This window comes from Miscanthus floridulus, chromosome 8 (assembly GCF_019320115.1).
Source record: "Miscanthus floridulus cultivar M001 chromosome 8, ASM1932011v1, whole genome shotgun sequence".
NCBI lineage: Eukaryota > Viridiplantae > Streptophyta > Magnoliopsida > Poales > Poaceae > Miscanthus > Miscanthus floridulus.
The window spans coordinates 222839564-222860519 of record NC_089587.1 but is presented as its reverse complement, the minus strand read 5'-3'; the positions used below and the strand labels follow the sequence as shown (position 1 = coordinate 222860519).

The following is a 20956-nucleotide window of genomic DNA, read 5'->3' as shown; positions in this document are numbered from 1 at the left end:
ACAACATGTCATCCCCAAACTGATGGGCAAACTGAGGTTGTGAATCGAACATTGTCCACCATGTTGAGAGCAATTTTGAAGCACAATTTGAAGATGTGGGAAGAGTGTTTGCCACATGTGGAGTTTGCATATAACAGGGCGGAATATTCCACCACCAAGGTAAGTCCTTTTTAGGTAGTGTATGGTTTTAACCCCCATGCTCCTATTGATCTTTTGCCTTTACCTACCATTGAGAGAATACATAGTGATGCTAGAGAGCGTGCTGATTTTATTCGTAAGTTGCACGAAACAACTAAAGCAAATATTGAAAGAATGAATGAAAAGTATAGAATTGCTGGTAGTAAAGGTAGAAAAGAGATTAAACTTAAACCGGGTGATATGGTTTGGTTACATTTGAGAAAAGATAGATTTCCTGAGCTGCGTAAGTCTAAATTAATGCCAAGAGCAGCTGGTCCTTATAAGATAATTGAGAAAATAAATGATAATGCCTACAAACTTGAGTTGCCACCCGAGTTTGGGGTTAGTCCCACCTTTAACATTGCAGATTTGAAACCTTATTTGGGAGAAGAAGATGAGCTTGAGTCAAGGACGACTCCATTTCAAGAGGGGGAGGATGATGAGGACATCACTCCTTCGGATGTACCCACTGATCCTCCAACCGTCATGCAAGGTCCAATGATCTGGGCTCAAATGCGTCAACTCAATTTAGAGGTGAGCTTGTTCTTAAGCGATCCTTTTTATACTTTTGAGAATAGACTACTACCTAATGATGTTATATTGCTTAGAAACATTGGAGAGGGTCATGAAGGACTTAGAGGACGTGGTGGAGGCGAAGATGACCAGCAAGGACGTCCAATAGGAACCGGAGGCCCGGTCCAACATGATTTCGAGTCTGCCTCGGCCTCTAGGACCAGTCTACCTTAAACTGGTCACCCAGGACGCATCCGGACTCCGTTTTCGATGATCCACATATGGATGGAAAGCTAATTTGATAAGGAAGCCAATACAAGTGGTTTTACGTCAAAAGCTATTCAGAATCAATAGGAATCATGGTCACAAGTTAGCATCCAGAATCTACAAGGGTGCTGCGACACCGTCTTTTGGTCCGTTAGACCATGTATCGTGTTTGGGCCCAATAGGGGCACATCTAGGGGTCTTGCACGACCCTAGAGTCTTTATAAACAGCCGCCACTCCTCCATTAGGGTTTGGGTTTTGCTTAGATTATTCTGTCAAGAACAGTTTCGCCGTTCATCGGTTTGTGAGACCCCAACTCCGTGAGATTAATCATTCATCTGCAATTTAGTTGTGTTCTTTCTTGTTCTTGCTTGTGTTCTTCATTGCGCAGGCAGGGATTAGCCTTCTTGGCGAGGTCAACCTGGTCCGTGACTTGGTTGATAACCAGAGGAGCTGTGGTGCTAAGATTACAGTGTTCGATCTTTCGATCTGAAGCCAGATCGGTGTGTCATTCTCCGCCACAACGATAGTTACCTCTACCTGACGGAAGATCAGGATCCCCGTTCCCATTATAGTTGTACTATTAAGAGAAGAACTCTAAAGTCTAAGCAATTATCTAAGTGCCACTAGGTCTCAAATGACATTGCATATGGATTAGACATAGTGATGTGGTGAGATGCAAGTGAAAACCCTTTTAAAAATGTTTGCGAAAATGGTAACGCACTTGCACATATGGTGGACACTTGTGGGAGTTAGCACCTTTGAAAAATTGGTTGAAAAGGAGTTGTTTGGGGTGCTCTGGTGGGCACCAGATTATTAGTCCGATGGTGCCCGACCAGAGGCACCGGACAAAGCGCCACGTGTAGAGATGTCTGGGTAGTACTAATAGGGGATAGGGTTAGCCACCAGATTAGTCCAGTGCCTAATCCCATAGAGCACTAGACAAAATGTTCCATCTAGCTTCATGCAAGAGTTTTCAAAGGGGTCGCCGAACGGGTAGTGTGAAGCGCTAGACTTGTCTGGTGGCCTAAAAACCTCTCTGGTCACTTTCTAGAACACACCAGATTAGTCCGATGGTGTTTCCATGACTAACCATGGGACAAAGCACTACAAGTCAACAGTTGGGAGTCCAATGGCTAGTTTCTGGGTGATGACATGCGAAGCCACCGAATTAATCTAGTGGTGCTGAGTTTGGTGCACCGAACAAAGCGCTATGTTGTTCGTGTACACAGCGCATTGTTCAGTGGGGTCTATCCGGTGGTCACCGGACTTGTCCGATGACTACGTAGATAGTCCAACGGCTAGTTTCTTGGAGGGGGTGTTGTTGGCCAGCTCTTTGAGAGCTCTCTTGGCATTCTAAGCGAACCAACACAATTGTGAGCCTCCAAGAACACCTCCCGCTCATCTCTTGACTTGTGCTCGATCTAAAGTGATATTGGGAGAGATCTAGTGTATTTGCTTTGTTGAGTTGCATCTAGTGGCACTAATTCTTTGATTGGGCTATGGATTTCTTGTTACTCTTGGTGGTTGCTGGCACCTAGATGGCTTGGAGTAGCTGTGGTCATTCAGGGGAGTGTTGGTGATTATTCTCCACCTTTGACCAGTGATTTGTGAGAGGTATTGATCCCACCTCGTGGAGTTGCAAAGGTTAACTTGAGTGAAATGCTCGTGGCTAGTTGAAGTGGACCATTTGATTGATTCTTGTGGCACCCAAGTTGTGGGTCTAGCTTTGTCGCAAAAAAAGTTGTGGGTCTAGCTTGTTATGCTAGTTAGCGCGTGAGTCATTACTTGGGGACTCGCCACAATGAGGACGTATGTTGCCGGTAAGCAACCAAACCTCAAGGATAAATATTGTGCCAATCACTTGCCCTTGTTGGTTTGCTACTACTATCACTTGCATTTACTTCTTTATCTTTTTCTTGTGTGGTAGTTGTTTGGTAGAGTAGCTTCTAGCTAGTTGTAACTTTAGTGGTAGAGTAACTTTCTTAGTTTCTTAAAAGTCTAGCTAGCTAGAGTTGCCTAGTTTAGTTGGTAGCTTGTGTGTTGTTGTGATTTAGACTAGAAATCATTCGCTATTAGAATTGTGCAGGGGTATTGTAGAGCTAGAGCGAGTAGTGGCTATTAAGATCATTTGTTATACTAATCATTTTTGCTCTAGTATTGTGTTTTGTAGAAGAACTTTTTATAGTCTATTCACCCTCCCTCTAGCCGTCTAGATCCTATCATCCAGCCTTGGGGCACCAAGCTTTTTGGGCTACTGTTTGGGGGCACTGGCTTAGGGCCACTGAGCTAGGAGCACCGTCGTCGACATTGGAGCATCGCCGACTAGAGCTCACCGACCATGCAAAAGAGGTCATGACTTTGAAAGGTCCTAAATGGCTAGAGGGGGTGAATAACCTAATAAAAAATTCTATAAAAACACTAGAGCAAAAAGGTTAGACAACTAAATGGCGTACATGCAAGTTTTGCTCTAACTCTACAATAAAAGGCAAGCCACCTATCCAATGAACTAGTCAATTATGATATCTATGGCACTCAATAGCTATGTCACTACTTCTAAACTAGTTGAGCTAGCTAGGCAACTAAAACAACTAAGCTAGCTACACAACTAACTACTTTGCTAAACAACTAGCTAAGCAAAGCTACCACTACACAAGTATATCAATGAATATAAATACAAGATGAGTAGTGGAGTATACCGAACCAGGCAAGCAAAAAATCAATCACAATGAATACTAATTGACACAATGATTTTTCTCCTGAAGTTCACTTGCTTGCCGGCAAGCTAGTCCCTGTTGTGTCAGCCGCTCACTTGGTGGTTCATGCGCTAATAGGCACCACATCTAGCTCAACACTTGGGCGCCATAAGAACCTACACAAATGAGGGCACTCAACGATAGGAGCAATTTAATAGAGTGGCTTTTGGCGCTCCGCCGGGGAATAAACCCAAGAACCCCTCACAATCACAATCAGTGTGGCTACGAATAATCACCAACTTGTGCCAACACTCCTCCGCTGCTCCAAGCCATCTAGGTGGCGACAACTACCAAGAGTAACAAGAAAACGTAGCAAGAACGACCCCCAAGTGCCACTAGATGTAATCACTCAAGCAAATGCACTTTAGATCACTTCCAACTCACTTTGGATGCACAATCAAGCAAGAGAATGAGTGGGAGAGGTTTGGCTCAGCTCAAAGGGATGTATCAATGGTTATACCTTTGCCTTGAGCCCATTTTTGTTTTTGTCTTTCTTATTTTCCAAGTTGGAGCCTTGATCATCATCACATGTGGCCATCTCCATCACTTGAGTACCATCATCTAGCTCCATCACTTGGAGTGAACCAACCTATCTCATAACACTTAGAGCATAGATGTTAGTCCACTAAAGTTTCATCAATTATCCAAAACCAAACTAGGACTTTTAGACTTTGATCGACCCTATAGGCAACAGGGACAGAAGTCACTGTCACTACAAAGGAGATTTGTAGAAGTCGCTGCCCTACAGAGGAGATCCGTGGAATCTGTCATCCAGAGAGGAGATCCATGGAAGCCACCGGCTAGAGAGGACGCCATCGGTTGGAGGTCACCTGGGCTTCACTGAAGAAGGGCTCAGAGAGGGAGAGGCGCGGGCTTGTCCCAAAGCATGCTCGGCTCTTCTTGCGGGATGGGGGGAGGGGAATCCATAGAAAGAACGAACCCACATGCATCATAACCAGTGAAGGTGGGTAATTTCCGTGAATACTTTGATCCCACAACCAGTGGAAGCAGGTCTCTAGGTGCTGCGAAATTTGTACTACCAAAAGGTTGTTTTCTTTGTAGAACCTAGAAGGAAGTTTGTCCCTTTAGTTGCTTTTGGCTTTTTAAGAAGCCAATGTAGGTTATGAAGCCCAACCAAAGGCCCCTTTGGCATTCAAGGTGGCGGTATGCGCATATTAGCCTACCAATAACCGATAAGTGTCCAGTCGGCTTTCCAAGTGCCGATAGGAACTTATTCTTGCAAATTTTCTATAACATCATCTAGATTTGCAATTACTTATTAAAATAGTATTATTTCAAAAAGAACTCCCTCAGCGGCGTCGTAGTTTCCCAAACCAGATGAACTTTGGCGATGTTCTTCGGATCCCATCCAATCTTGGTCCAGAAACCACGAGCAAAGCGGCACTCTGAGATGATGTGATTGGCGGTAACTAATTGTCACCTAGGGACACCGATCATTATTGGTGATGTGAGTCCCAACCACTTTGCTCCCCTCCACTCTATTGGCATTCCAGTGTAGAGAGTGGGCTCAAATTGAATAATGAGCTCGGTGTGCTTTGGGAAACTACAGCGCCGCTCACAGAGTTTTTTATTAGATCATCTCCAAGAGTTTCCAAAATCCACTCCTAATCTACATTTTTTGGCCAATATTGAAAAAAATGCTATCCAACAACTCCCTATCTAAACTCCCAATATGTCCGCGCATGGGAAATGGAACCAATTGCGTGGATATATACACGCGTGTATCCAGCGGCCAATCTTAAGGTGAAAGGATGTGAGAAAGAATAAGGCCCCGCTTGGTACGGCTTCTCCACCGGCTCCTAAAGCCGTTTGGAGTCGTTTTGTGCAAACAGGGTAAAACCCAACGGCTTCACTCAAGGAGCCTCTTAATTCGTACTCTCAGAGAGGATATGTGGAGGGTGGAGCCAAAAATAGTGGCTTCATCTAGCTTTACCTCGCCTTGGTAGGCTAGCACGGGGTTCTATGAGAGCATATTTTAAGGAGCTCTTAATGTAGAGCTGTTTTGCCAAACCGTTTAGGGCTAGTTTGAGAGAGCTCCACCAGCCCAAGATTCACCAAAGTCAGATCCACTTTTTGTAGCCAAACGCTTCTAGCTCCGCACCTCCATCGTGGATCTGGTCCACAAAAAGGGTGGATCTGACTCCAGATTTACCAAATTGGTGGAGCACCTCAAGGGGTGCTCTACCAAATTCAAGTTTGGTGGAGTTGGAGAAAATTACCCACCATGACACTCTTTATACAAAGATAATGATTCTATTTCTTCTTTCTCGTTCTTCTTCCCGTCAGGCTCCCTAGCCATGCCATGGCCGGTGCACCGTGGCCGCCCCATCCCCAGCTTCGCCGTTCCTGCACGGTAGCCACCACGATCCGCGCGCGTTGATGACACCAGCCACGCTTGCTCCGTAGCCGGCCATGCCCGCGCCCGGCTGAGGACACGCCTGCCGGTGCCACAGGCCGTGGCCGCGACCTCCTCTTGTGCGCGCGCCGGGAGGAAGAAGAAAGAGTCTGTGTCTTTTTCGCCTTTTCTTGTCTCCTGGCGTGTGGGACCTGGTTGGCTGTGAGACAGAGAGGGAGGTGGAGTTGTACCAAATACTTCAGTGAATCTCGGATCCAGGTGACTCCCAGATCTAGATTCATTTTTTTCACTGATGGGGCTCTCCCAAACAGACCTTACCAAAACAGCTCCAGCTCCATCGATGGAGCTATTCATAGAGCTAAAGCCAAATATAACGGTTTTACTGGTGAAGTGGAGCCGTGTCAAACAGGACCTAAGGAGTAGGACAACCGATGAAAATATACCAGGGACAAAGAAAGTATAAAAATGGTTAGGATGAATTAGAAATAGATTGAGATTCGTGATACAAAATTGTCTACTATATTTTAAGAACGAGAATTAAAAATTGTTGGAGGAATCCAACAAATATGCTCCCAACTTTTCTTTAGTCACTTGGAAAACTTATTGATTTACCAATTGGATTTTTGGTAACTACCTTAGGGATCCCTGCTGCTTCTCGACGCGAGGCTCGTTGCCTCACACCACGCTCGACAATTCCGGCAATAGCCGCGTCAACGGCAGGCAGTCTGAGATGAATCGGTGGCTTTGCTCATTTCCACAGAAAAGGCGTCAATCCGCAATCATTAATAGCTCAACTAAAGTTTCAAGTCTACTCCTAAAGTTCAATACCAGAAATAAAAGGCCATCCATGAGATGAAAAAACTATATGGCTTTGGACTCCAGAGACTGGCATCCTTTGAACAATTGAACTAGATGGTCTTTGTCGTCATCCTTGAGCTGCAAGGGTGCACAAATCCGGAGTAAACCTGCAAAAAAAAAAAGAGAAAAGAACAGTGGTTTGCATTTATTTATCAAAAACAGTATCATTTTTATCAAAAACAGTATCATTCTGATAAGTTACGCTTTTGCGCTTCCGGCCCAATCTTTGCCAACAATTAAATAACTTATTTCCATTAAGAGCAGCACGCCTCAAGAATTTTGCATAACAAAGATTGTGTTGCATGGTTTCTAATTTAGGGCCCGTTCGGTTAAGCCATTCCAAACTATTCCAGGTTTAATTCCTTATACAAATTAAGCTTGAGTTCCAATTAGATTTTTTCCAGCCACTCATTCCCTGATAACCGAGCCCGTTCGGTTAAACCATTCCAAATTATTCCATGTTTAAGTCCTTATACAAATTTGAGTTCCAGCTGGATTTTTTCCAGCCACTCATTCCCTGATAACCGAACATGGCCTTACTACAGAACTAGCAAGTTCTCCAGCCATTCCAATCTTCTTTCTAGCTAAATTGTCCTCTGTTAGGATGGCCTTCTTTAAATACCTATATAAAAAACTTAATCTTAAGAGGCAGTTTCGTATGCCAAATTTCTTGCATAACTCTGGCATCAGTGTTCACAAGGTGCAAATATGTTGATTTTACTGTAAACGAACCATTTTTTGTAAACCCCCCACTAAAGTATCCACCTCCCAATCCAAGTTAATATGTTCAACTTCCCTCTTGACATGGGAGTCACAGGATGGATCATCCCCTGTGAGGGCGAGATTTACAAAGGCCCCTTGCCTAGAGGGCGATATGTTCGCTCAACACACCGCCAGCCTCTGCTGTGGGGCCCACAAGCACATAATTTTTTCCCCCTTGTCGTGCCTTACCATTTGATGAAGCGGTGGTCTGTTCAGTTTTCTGCAAAAATGGCAAGAATTTGGCTCCAAAATTCAAAAAAAAACGAAAACATATAGAGAAGAGGGGAAAGGAAGAGGGAAGCAGCCCTGCCCAATCGTTGGCCGACCCTTCTTCGTTTTGTTGGGCCGGCCCAACTGCGATCTACCTATCCAGCTCGGAATCGAAAAGTTCTCACGATGCCAGCAAAGCATGGCCGTTCGATCCATACCACGTAAATTGGCCCTGCTCTACGAAATTGTATCGCAAAACTAGATGTCCCGAAATGACTTCTCACAGGGTAAATTGTATCCCAAAACAAGATGTCCCGGAATGACTTCTCAGGGTTTTTTGTGAAGAAGAATCACTTAACTTCATCTTCTCTTCGAATTTTCTAAGACCTAAAACTCGACAGTGCTTCTTTTTGTGACAGAAATTATATGTAGGCATCATCATTGATCAGAAATAGAATGCTAGATGTTTCATTCTTTTCTTTTATTTTGCCAATTATTATGCAGTTCTATCAAAACACCGCAGTTCATTTTCCCACTACCTTTTATTGAAGCTTTTTGTGAGCTTTTCTACATCAGCTGGTGGCTGAAACGATGTAATAATGAATGGTTGAGTGCAAAGCTCTTGCAGAGGCCGGAATAAAATTCCTTTATCTAAAAAAATTGCCGTTGAAACCATGTGTACTACCCAGGTCCTGAAAGGAATGCAATCCTAGCTATATAATCAAGCCATCTTCGGTTGGACCAAATTTATATAAAAAATACTAATATTTGTGATATCATAATATGTATAATTTGATTACTCATAAAATATATTTTCATAGTACACCTATTTGGAATCATAAATATTAAGCATCGGTATAGTTTGGCTTAGACTAATCTAGAATTACATTCTTTTTGGGTGGAGATAGTACTACATTCAAGGAAGGGCCCAAACATACTCCTTTCAGTCAGCAAACATTGACGTTTCAGACAACAAAAGCGAGTACTCCAACATGCTAGTTTTGCTCGAACGTCAACTTCACTCGAGGTAGTGCTACATGATTGCATAAGCACTCTACGCAAGATAGAAAGGCCAGAATAGTGCTAAATTATTTACATATGGTTCATTGTTCATTGCATGGATAAACGTTCGGTGTGGTGATACCCTAGAAACATTTCCTCCTCACTGAAAAAAGAAACCTATAAATTTCTTGTTATACATCGAGGGAAATAGAATAATACACCCCCTTCACAAATACTTTTGAAAAGTTGATCATTAATAGTTTTGAAAATATTTAGTCAGAAACATAAAAATTATGTGTAGATTTTTCTTGAAAAGTACTTTCATGTTCTCGTACATTTATTATATATTGTATAAATGTTCTTCTAATAGAAAAGGTGGTCAACGCAACACTTCAAAGACCAAAATAAGTCAACAGCGTTAAGTATTTTTGTCTGGAGGGAGTATCTTAAAATCATTCCCTTGAGCTTTGGAGCATCCAGCATCCAGCAGCACGGACGATATGGAAATTGGACTACAGTATTGCTTATAAGCAATAGTCAGCAACAGCTGATTTAACAATTCAGGACCAGTAAACTTACCAGAATCAAATCTCTTTGTTCTGCATTATAATCTTCCAGACGTCCACAGTCACTTGATCCGGAATCTGGAATTAAAGACAGCAAACATCAAACCCACCACTCTTTTAATTTAGTTCACTGATGTGGTGCTGTCAGCTGCCGGCCTTTATTAGTTTATTGTTCTTTTTCATTTTAAGAAACTGAACTGAATTTGGCCCTTTGAAAAAGTTTGGTAAAGAAGTTTATCTATCTGGGATCCTGGGTCATTCTATGATTTTTGGGATGACACCGTTCATCTATCTTTCCATTAGTATGGTGCCCAGGGATGAGATGGTGATGGACCAAGTTTCATTTGTATGGGTATGGAAAAGCTTGATGCTAAAAATTCCCTGATCATAAAAATTCAATCACCCATTTTTCTACTTACCCTTGGTAATGTTAATGTTTGTTCCATGATCAGAACAACTGTATGAAAAGTCAATTTAAGTAGTACATAAACATGTGACAAGGGCTGCTGACAAAAGAGTCTTAGTATCTTAATTTACCATCTGATGTCTGGATCTTTGCTGTGCCTAGTTTATTCAGTTGTTGGCAAGATATTGCAGCTCAATGCTCAACTAAAAAGCCACTAGTCATCTGTGATATTATTGACTGTAAATATAAATGTAGAAATAACTATACCTTACAGGCAGTAATGAGAGCTTGGGCGTTGGTGTTTCTACGGAAATACTCAGCGACAGGCTTGAAGAAAGGGAAATTAGTAAGAAAAAATTATCAGAATAGAATATTACTTTGAATACGAGCAAGCATTTAGAACAAAGTAACAAAAAACAAATGCCCAAACAAATAATTAAAAAAATAACTGATGTGAGGAAACAAATTCCATGTACTTCATTGATACAAGGAAACAAATTCTACGTACTTCATTGATACAAGGAAACAAATTCTGCATCCAAAACGTACATCAAGTTAATTTCTTTTCTTTAGCTGAAATTAAGTTTCGGAAGTGTCAAAGAGGTTAATTTCCATATTCTCGTTCTTTTCCCCCACAAAAGGTACTTATAATTGTAAAGAAGGATGGATGACAATTCATTCTACCTCTACATCATTTGAAAAAAAAAATACTTTCTGGAAACCGAAAGCTACACATTATAATTTCCTATCTATTAACATATGACGGATGAAATTATTGTTGTATGGGGGCAAACAATACTCTTGCTCATGGAGCTACCAGAACCTTCCTTGCACGGTGAGAGTGTTGTTTCCCCCACATATAACAATTATCAAGTGTAATATTTTTTTAAAACAAAAGTAGTTCTTTTAGGCTCTCGTGTGGACCTGCGGTCCCACTACATCATGGTTGTTGGTTGTGTAACTTTGTCTGGCTATAAAGTTATAAATAAATGTGTTTTCCACTAATGTATCATTAAACGTATAAACCCACTATGGGGGGAAATTTGCATTGAACTTGCATATTCATATACTGTACCAACATACACTAGGACTTCAGATGCATTTTGGATAATGCACTTAGGGAGCAACAGTTACCTCTAGTATGCTGTTTATCGCTTTTACAAAAGCCAGCTTAACATCAATTGGATCAACATGACCACTTTCATAGTCAACAACGAGTTCATCCATGCTTGCAAATGTCCTGTATATGAAAGCATAAGTCTAGTGTTTATCTATCTTAGGAGTAGTTGGTGCTTATGTCAGCATCTTATCTTATCATCTTGCTTTAGCATCTACTTTAGCATCTACTTAGAATATGCTGTAATCCTTTCTTAAGGACCAAGTATGCTACTCTATATGTATCCCCAACCTGCCATGTTTGTGGTAAGGCTAATGAAATCAGAAATCTAGCCCCAAGCCTGTGCTTTGGTTCCAACAGTATAGAGGTAACAGTTCTTACAGAAAGTGAAACATGGTATTGATTATAGCACTTATCTTTGCAGCATGGTGAATTTGTTGCCAACAATTTTCTTTTCTTTTTTTTAACACAAGTTGCCAACAATTTTCTAGTGAATGTGAATTACAATTCTTGGTGAATCAGACTTTACTAAGATATGCCAGTTGGCTACTGAATGTAGATTGTGATAGCTGAAAGTACACTGGATCAGATATAATTTTGTGCATTTTACCATGAGTCAAATATCACAAGAAAGAGGTAGACTGGTTACACAGAAATAAGGAAGCAGGCAGGAGAAAGTTTTGGCACATGAGTGAAAGAACTTTACTTGTTACTACCATTCCCTTCCTTCTGAACTACCTCAAACTTTCCAAACCAAGGGAAGACAAGAGACCTGATGTACTCCAAACATGGGTTGCATACTGCTACTTTTGGAGGGCAGAACATCCTCCACATTTTAAAATCCAAATCATCCTGCACCAAAAAATCTCTGTTTTTTAAAGAATTCATTCATAGAAAAATAGTGAACATGAGAAGCTTAGCCCAAAAATATATACATCTTGTCCACTTGAAATATGTAGCATAGTATGTTTCAATGAAGGGTTATATTGACAAAATGAAACAACAAAAAATGGATTTAATCACTTTGTATTAATTTAGAAAGAGTGGACAAATCAGCCACCGAAGCAAAAAATACAAACACTTTGAATTAAGCTGTTATACTGCACAAGTATTTTTGGTTCCAGTTACTCTAAAGATGACTAAGAGAGATTACAGTTCAATTGAACAGAGGAAACTATAGGAGAACATGCACTAGGATAGCCTTAGGGGACAATAGAGTATTCAATTTTTTTTCAAATTCCCAACATTTATACAGGTTTACTGCACAATCAGATTCTAGCCTGATGATAATCAGTAAGTTGGAAGGAACTTCGAATGTGTACCAAAAGACCTCTTCAACCGAAACAATTTGTGAAAAAATAGCTTGAAAATTGAAAAGGTTCATCTACTATATTAAAGATCAGCAATAGTATCTTCTGTTGCAGGATGATTAAAGGTACCTCCTCATCTTGCATAAAAATGGTCTGTCCTGGATCCATCTCATTCTGAAATTCTGGGTCTTCAAGCAAACTAGGTAGAATATCTGTATTTCAAGTTAAGGACATACCGCATGTCCGCATTGAATATCACCGCCCACACTCCTAACGCCTAAATTATCCATCATTAAAAACTGCATAACTGAAATACAGAGCACGCACAGCAAAAAACACAGAAGGTATGGATCAAGATACTGTGCAGCAAAAAAGTTGGTTTCCTTCCCATATTTATATCTTCACAATAATCTCTAGCTAGCATGATAAAGTCTCGCTGGTCCTTGCTGAAGAGCCATATGTCCACCTTCAACTACAAAAACAAAAAGTTATAAAGTCACCAAGTTCCCACGACGATTGGATCGTGGAATGGGGTACACTCCTTGACAAAGGTTTTTCCATTGCGGGGACGGGATTTCATGTGTTCGTGGGACAAGGAACATGGCACCGTACCATGTTCCTGGTGACACTGGTTGCAGGGGCAAGATTATATAGTCCAAATTTGTTTTTACCAAGTGAAACTAAAATTTGCTGATCACTACAAACTACAACTACTTTGTATGTGATACAATGGCAAGAAAACAATTTGTAAGAAGAGAAACATGTTGTTTAAAGTTTAAACTACTAGTTGAAGGCTATTACTAGATGGGGAAAGAATGATACTCTTCTTGGAAATGCTTCGGAAATTATGCCTCATAGCAAAGAACCAACTAGCAGTGAAGATGTGAAATCCACCAGGAAGGAAGCTTCACTCTAACAATTTGCAAAGTATGCTATCAACTGCGTTTAGATTTCGTATACTAAAAGAAATTATTTTTAAGTTCACTTCAGGAAAATAAATGCTATCTGTTTTTGAAATTTCTACCTGTGCACAATTAAGATAACTTATTTGAAGGAATTAATGAGTTCCAAAAGCATGATGGCCATCTTTGTCGTCTTCACCAATATACTAGTCACCTAACAATCTACCAGATTCCTATTAATCTAAGATGGCCATCTCAAGATACAATGTTTCTAATAAAACAAACTTGAGCACTAGATTCATACACAAACTAAGAGAAAAAATAATTCAATTCCAGTGAGAACTATAGTGAGAACATACTCTAGAGCAGTGCTAGGAGAATAAAGTTTTTTATGTTTTATCATCCATGCTTCCATGATATGTATTGCTTTCTTCATGATTACACATAGGTTCGTTGTAGCTTCATAGAACCAGTGAGTTGCAAGGAACTTGGAATGTTTGCGTCCCTAAAACTATTGAACTGAAAACGTTTGTGCAAATTATTTTACTAAAACAGATACATTGCTATGAACCTTAGTTCATATCGGGGATAGAGAGGATAACCATTGCCAAGAGGAAGGCCGGGCAAAGTCGGCGTGGAGGGAGACTAGAATATTTGGGGGTAACTGGATTGTTTGTTGTTCATTGCTTCCTTCATCATAGACTGGTTACAAGGTATAAATAGAGGAGCTCAGCCTCTAGGCACCCAACCTCTAACTCCTCGCTTCTCTCCCCATCATTAACTCTAATCTCTCATTAACTCTAATCTCTTCCCAAGGACTCTAATTGCCATTGATTACAGCCAGCACCTCCTGGGATACCGTCCTGGCTGCCCTAGCTGCATCTCGAGCCCTGTTGCGCCTTTGATATTGGCGCCCCCACATCACATACATAGATAGTAGAGAAATCCACTACTATTTCTAGAACTGACTACGCTTTTTCTAGAACCGATCGTACCAAGAAACAAAACAGAAGTACCAATGTTCCTTATTTAAGAAGATATGACTAATTTATTTCTAAAGAAACCAACCTTCTGGCATAATACGACAGCAACTAGCATGCAAGGGTAAAATATCTCGGCAGCAGGCAGTATTTTTGGTCCATATGGTTTTACATACTCGCAATAGCTGCAGCAGAAAAGAATAAATTGTTCTGTGTACATATCAGGAATGGGGCATCACTTAACAAAGTGATAAACCATTTCAAAAGTTTGCAAGTGAAATAAGGCCTTAACTAATCAAAACTAGTTACCTTGCAATTCTTTCCATGGTGTATTTTCTGGAGACATCCATGGCAAGAGTCCAGTAATCAACTGCATGGTGGTCCAATTCATCTGACAGCCATATAAGCTCTACTCTTTCAAGGTGCATTCCAGCTGCTTTCCACATTTCAATGTTGTATTGGCCAATGGCCCTTATTTTATTTAGATCGGTACCAATCCTAGGGTGCTGCTGCAGAAACCAATCTGCCATCAATATTTTAACAGTACAACCAGCTTCGAGCATTTTGTTGATATAGATTGTCTTCATAATCCCCTGCAAGGAAAGAAGAGATCCATGCCAAATTACTTCTTATAATCAAATCATTACAGTTTCCAACAAACTGGATTTGTGCAATAACTTAATTGCTTAAACTGAAACTTCTGTAAACCAATAGCCTGAGTAGTATCAAAGGTTGAAAGGTAAATCATAAAGCCGCATTCAGTGCAGAAATACTTTCCCCACTAGAAAATGTCAATAGCTGAAACTTGTCACATCAATGTACCTAGTCATTCGATCTTTGTATTCAAGCCCAATCTCTAAGTATAGAATCTATTCGGTTCACCTTACTTTTATGAAATACTCACAAATCTAACCTCACTAAATAAATTAAATCGCTTAATTTATGCAAGTAACCTGAAACTGTCTAGAAGCACCAAGCTTAACCTTAACGGGTTGCATCAAGTTGGGCTGCACCAGAAATGATCTGGTGGGCAGAATAGGATAAGTTTCGAAAGAATATTCAATTGAACTTGCAGAAAAAAACGATGTCACCCTTCATACATCTCAAGAGAATAGTTTAGGTTTTAAGTTCAAACCACTTAAGGGTGCTGTGAGAATAAATTCTTGGTTGGTATACCTGTTCTATGTCCATAGTGAGGGATGGCTCAAACCAAACATAACATATGGGATCAAGCTTCTTCTGTAGCAAAACGCTGAGCTCATGCTCATAGATGAACTCTCCGATACTCCTTAGAACTGTGAACCTCTCGTCAGAGCTCGTATTCATTGTATCCCTGTTAAAGAAACGCAAAAATCAAACTCCATTACTGTAGCTTTTAGTTTAACATTAAACTTCCACACGGGTAAAATGTTAAAACACACATATTAAACTTCCACCGGCCGTTCAATTACAGAATTATAAATAGTAGTTGACAAAAGGCACACAAAAATATATGGAAGCAGGTACTCGAGAGAGGGGCTGAGCCTCCAACCGCCTGCTCCGCCGCGGTATCATTGGCATAGCAGGAGGCTGCATTGGAGGCTCACGAATCAGTGGAGAGTCCCTCTTACGCGTCACTTCGTTGATGAAGCTATCGAGGCGGCGTTTGGCGTAGTCGTCGTTGTCCTCAGCCAGGTGGGCTCCCGATGTCGCCGTCGGCTGCTGTGTGGCGGGGGCCCCAGCGCCTGCTGCCGCGGGCCACGGGCCGCCAGATCCGGTGGCCGTGGACGGCCGGGCGCCGGCGCCGGCGGCCCCCGACCCCGGCGGCTGGAGGTCGGCGAAGGGCCCCGACACGGGCAGCGGAGCCACGCCCTCCCGCGCCCACGTGGGCGGGCCAGGAGAAGAGAGGGGAGGGGTGGGGCGCCGGCGCCGGCCGCGGCGGCGGTGGGGAGGTCACATACCCGCTCCGGCTCCGGCTTTGGGCCCAGCAGGTAGTCTATTAGGCGGCGGCCGGCGCCGGCTCCTGCTGGGCCCAAAGCGGCGGCTATTAGGCGGCGGCCGGCGCCGGCTCGAGGTCACATACCCGCTCGCCGTCTAATTGAGAGTCCTTGTTTCATAAGGTCAGACAAAAACGAGGCGTAACTTGAACAATACAAGTTGATAATCATACAAAGCCTCTTCACGGCCAGACAGATTCGAATGTAACAAAGATAGTCAGGGGGAAAACACATGTTTCATATACAAACTAAGCACTAAGCCAATTGAAGTCTAATGTCAGTAAAATTCAAGCTTTTTTTATAACGAATTCAAGCTTCAATGTGCAAATAAAACTTCAAACTTTGAGGTACTGGGAGAGGGAGGAAGGAAGGAAGGAAGGAAGGAAGAAGAAAGATAAATCGAGTCAGAGACTCGCCTCGAGCGTGAGTTCGCCGCCGGGTTCCTGGTCTGTTCTTCAACGACTCCTCCGCTTGACCTGCTTCTGTATTTGTTTGTGCTGCCGTGGCTTCCTTCTTGGGCCAGGACAAGTCTGGTGCTAGAGCCCACTCGCTTCTCCAGCCTGCTAGCCGGCCCGGCCAGCCCATGAGGTCCCTGACAGTCTGCTTCAGTGCTTCGGCCATCGCCCATCGCCCATCCGCCTCCATCTTCTTCCAGCACAAGTCGAGGCCACCGCTCCGCATCTTCTTCCAGAGCAAGTCGAGCGCGGCAGCCACACGCACCCCTCCGTTCCGCGCGATCAGCCGAGCGATGTCGTCGTCGGCGCCCGCACCGGCCGCGATGGCCGTGGACGATGCGGAGGACGACCAGCTCGCCTCCATGTCCACGGAGGAGATCATCAGGGCGTCCCGTCTCCTCGATAACGAGATCCGCGTCCACAAGGTGCGGAAACCCTAGCCTAGCTCCGCTGTGCGTCGACAAGAGTGTAGGGTGTATTCTGACTGATTTGGGATGTTTCGTGGGTGGGGGTGTCCATAGGACGAACTGCAGCGGTCGAACCTGGAGCTGGAGTCTATCAAGGAGAAGACCAAGGAGAACCAGGAGAAGATCAAGCTCAACAAGCAGCTGCCGTACCTCGTCGGCAACATCGTCGAGGTTTGTTTCTCGCCTCAATTGGTCGACGCTGTTGATGTTTCATCTTTCTAATCCCTCTTTTTGGTGACCGGGTAGGTTTGTTTGGGCTATCTATCGATCTGGTTCAGTTCTGTTGTTGGGATTTTCATGATTTTACTTTAGTTTGTACACACTAGCTAGACGCAGCAGGTTTCATGATTTTATTTTAGTTTGTACACGCTAGTTAGACGCAGCAGGTTTAGTTCCAGGATGCATCTAGCTTGGTTAGGCCTCAGTAGCCCATCTGCTACTGGAATCTAAGGAAGAAGTTCATAGTTACAACAGTGCTGGGAAGAAGTTCATAGTTACAACAGTGCTGGGAAGAAGTTCATAGTTACAACGGTACTGGGAAGAAGTTCATAGTTACAACAGTACTGATTTGGTTAGTTTATTTCGATGGCGTACATATTTTGATGGCTTCTGGTGTGGAATTAAAATGAACTCCTGTGTATCTTTGAGTCCCTAATAATGTTCTAAGGTTTTCAGAATTCCAAGTTTTTAAGATGTAATAAAGCTGCATACACAAGTTGGGCACAATTGGCTCTGAATTCTTATATATTTCTCAACTGTTTCAGATTTTGGAAATGAACCCTGAGGATGAGGCTGAAGAAGATGGTGCTAACATTGATCTGGACTCACAAAGGAAAGGGAAATGTGTTGTTCTGAAAACATCTACCAGACAAGTATGTAAACTTGCCTGAAATTTCTGTAGCCACCTAGACCTTAACATATTACAAACTTTATCCATCAGTGGTCAAACGTGTGCTGGAATTGGGAGCCAATTTTAATGCAATTTATTTGCCTGCTGATAAACATATACTCCCTCTTTAAAAGAACAATGATTCAAGCTATCCTGATTCCTGATTGTTAGATTTGGATTACATTTTTGTTCCGTATCCCACATATTGTAATTCAACAATGCATATGTTTAGTTCCACATCGCATTTGTAGTTGGTTGATTTTGTGCATTATGAAGAACTCAGAGATTCATTTTTTAATTCTTGGGTTAAATGCAGACCATATTCCTTCCTGTAATTGGATTAGTTGACCCTGATAAGCTTAAGCCTGGCGATTTAGTTGGAGTTAACAAAGACAGCTACTTGATACTAGACACATTGCCTTCGGAGTACGACTCACGGGTTAAGGCAATGGAAGTAGATGAGAAACCTACAGAGGATTACAATGACATTGGAGGACTCGAGAAACAGGTAATTTGCTTTCTACAACTGATGGACTGTTAGAGCAACACTATGGCTGAGTTTGTACATTCCAAGCAGTAATACGATGTTCTGTTGTAACACAGATTCAAGAGCTTGTGGAAGCAATAGTGTTGCCAATGACACACAAGGACCGATTTCAGAAATTGGGTATTCGTCCCCCCAAAGGTGTTCTTTTGTATGGACCGCCTGGGACCGGGAAGACACTCATGGCTCGTGCGTGTGCTGCACAGACTAATGCCACATTTCTGAAACTGGCTGGCCCACAACTTGTCCAGGTAGGTAACTAAATCTGTGAGATCAATATCTGGTACATCCAATATTTTTTTTTGAAATGCACTAAAGTATCATACAAATGCTAGGGCTCCTAAACCTAACCATTTTAGTATTTCACTTTTTTTGCATGATTTGTGGGTACAGTTAGCCTGATAAATAACAACTTGCAGTTTACAGAATTCATGCAGTGTGATTCTACACTGCAAACTCCTTTTTTTTGGCGATGTATTCCTTTAGATCTGCATGCTGGGTGGAAATCGATGTTATAGGATGATTATCAGCATCAGATTAGGATATGATTATATTAAGTACTGATTTAATTGTTCATGTATTTGTCCAATATAATGGTTGATGAGTTACATGAAATATTGCTGGGTCCATTATCAGTTCATGTTCATTCTTGCTTAGTTTTCTTTAGTTTATTTGAATTAAATATTCTTTAACATCTGTGTGAATTGTTTCAGATGTTCATCGGTGATGGAGCTAAGCTCGTTCGAGATGCTTTTCAGCTTGCTAAGGAGAAAGCCCCCTGCATCATCTTTATTGATGAAATCGATGCCATTGGAACAAAGCGTTTTGACAGGTACAACTCCTATTTAGTTAGTAATTCAGTCTAATGTCTGTTTTAACACCTTTTCACCTATAATGACAATGTTTATTTACATGTTCTGGTTTAATTATATCAGTTTGTTACCAAGTTTGATCATCATTTCAATTTTTAGTTCTGTTTAGTCTATTTCAGTGTGGACTAGATTGCCTTGACCACTATCCTTTTAATATTTAAGGTATATATAGTGAGTGCTCTGCATAAGGTTTGTTTTTTAAAAAAGGATTAAGTCCACTTTTGGCCCCTCAACTCTCATGAGACCGACATGAGAGTTGAGGGGCCAAAAGTGGACTTAATCCTTTAAAAAAAGGCTAGATTAGATTAGTGACTGAATCTTGTTAATATCTGGTGTGGTCAAATTTTCCTTGCACTATCAACAATGGCTGTTGGTAGTTGTGTTTTCTACATCCAATTTCCCCATCTTTTGCCAACTTGCTATGATAAACGCTGTGTGCTTTTGGATATACGTGTAACTATGTATTATTTATCTGCAGTTAATTAATTTGTATCTTTTTTTTTGTTTCATAATAAAACAGTGAAGTTAGTGGCGATAGAGAAGTGCAAAGGACTATGTTAGAATTGCTGAACCAGCTTGATGGATTTAGCAGCGATGAGAGGATAAAGGTCAGCGTTCAACCTTCAATTTATTAGTTATTATTGTCTTGATGCTTCGGCTCATGTTCTGTTCTATTGGAGATTGAGAATGCGCAAAAAAATACATCTATTGATGATGATTTGAGAGATGAACTGATATTTTTCAATGTTCTATTTAATATCTGGTGTACTGAATGTTGGATTGTTGTGTGATTTGTAGGTGATAGCTGCCACAAATCGTGCTGATATTCTTGATCCTGCTCTGATGAGATCTGGTCGTCTGGACCGGAAGATTGAGTTCCCTCATCCATCAGAGGAAGCAAGAGCCAGAATCTTGCAGGTATGGCTCTGGCCACTGAAATTTGTTGTAGCTCAATACTGACCTCCTGTCCCATACTGTTTTCCTCCAAAGACTCCATATGGTTTTTGTTCTTGCATAGCCAAAATAACGTTGTTCTGTGTTATGTTTTTGTAGATTCACTCGAGGAAAATGAATGTGAATCCAGACGTCAACTTCGAAGAGTTGGCGCGTTCAACTGATGATTTCAATGGTGCTCAGCTAAAGGCTGTTTGCGTAGAAGCTGGCATGCTCGCTCTACGCCGAGATGCTACAGAGGTTACCCACGAGGATTTCAATGAGGGGATCATCCAAGTGCAGGCAAAGAAGAAGTCCAGCTTGAATTACTACGCATAAGGGGAACACCCGGTCCTTGGTGATCGTTCAGTTGTTTGTGACACTGCCATTGTCTGGGTAGGCTAACTTATGGTTTGTATTAAGCAAGCACTGTCCTGCTTTGCTTTTGTATCTTACTCCGTATGAGAGATTGAGAGTATCATCGTTTATCTATTATATTAACCAAGTGGCATCCAGCTCCTATGCTTTTTTTCTTTGCCTGCGGTTTTTGGTTTCTTTCTTCTCCTGGAGAGTACTCGGGCCTTCAACGACTGCATGTTTACTCTGGTCCAGAATCCAG

General features: G+C 41.9%; 2 protein-coding genes across 17 annotated transcripts; one reads left to right on the top strand and one right to left on the bottom strand.

Annotated features, from left to right (window-relative positions):
- Positions 1–6847: 6847 nt before the first annotated feature.
- LOC136478289 (tyrosine--tRNA ligase 1, cytoplasmic-like) lies at positions 6848–16805 on the bottom strand. 16 transcript variants are annotated; one of them, XM_066476664.1, is made up of 11 exons: positions 16594–16805; positions 15378–15534; positions 14511–14794; positions 14290–14386; positions 12680–12791; positions 12449–12531; positions 11716–11861; positions 11027–11132; positions 10160–10219; positions 9500–9564; positions 6848–7053 (listed from the first exon to the last, which is right to left on the bottom strand). In XM_066476664.1, exons 1-10 carry the CDS (start codon positions 16803–16805, stop codon positions 9505–9507), a joined length of 1317 nt encoding a protein of 438 aa, XP_066332761.1. In that variant the 3' UTR covers positions 6848–7053; positions 9500–9504. The 16 variants fall into 16 exon arrangements, with proteins under 16 accessions (XP_066332761.1, XP_066332768.1, XP_066332764.1 ...); XM_066476667.1 differs by lacking the exon at positions 6848–7053 and adding an exon at positions 7063–7928; XM_066476668.1 differs by lacking the exon at positions 6848–7053 and adding an exon at positions 7937–9097.
- Positions 16761–20857, top strand: LOC136478288 (26S proteasome regulatory subunit 6A homolog). The gene is made up of 9 exons (XM_066476661.1): positions 16761–17057; positions 17154–17270; positions 17864–17971; positions 18305–18496; positions 18592–18783; positions 19246–19364; positions 19925–20012; positions 20203–20322; positions 20458–20857. Exons 1-9 carry the CDS (start codon positions 16761–16763, stop codon positions 20674–20676), a joined length of 1452 nt encoding a protein of 483 aa, XP_066332758.1. The 3' UTR covers positions 20677–20857.
- The last annotated feature ends 99 nt before the right edge of the window (positions 20858–20956 follow it).

Excerpts from the sequence above, each read along its gene's own strand:
- LOC136478288 (XM_066476661.1), top strand. The coding sequence starts at position 16,761 with ATGAGGTCCCTGACAGTCTGCTTCAGTGCTTCGGCCATCGCCCATCGC. Across the intron at positions 18,497-18,591 it reads TTGGAGGACTCGAGAAACAG|ATTCAAGAGCTTGTGGAAGC; the intron begins GTAATTTGCTTT and ends GTTGTAACACAG. Across the intron at positions 18,784-19,245 it reads CTGGCCCACAACTTGTCCAG|ATGTTCATCGGTGATGGAGC; the intron begins GTAGGTAACTAA and ends GAATTGTTTCAG.
- LOC136478289 (XM_066476664.1), bottom strand. The coding sequence starts at position 16,805 with ATGGGCGATGGCCGAAGCACTGAAGCAGACTGTCAGGGACCTCATGGG. Across the intron at positions 12,532-12,679 it reads ACCAACTTTTTTGCTGCACA|ATATTCTACCTAGTTTGCTT; the intron begins GTATCTTGATCC and ends CTTGAAATACAG. Across the intron at positions 11,862-12,448 it reads TTTTTATGCAAGATGAGGAG|GATGATTTGGATTTTAAAAT; the intron begins GTACCTTTAATC and ends TTTTTGGTGCAG.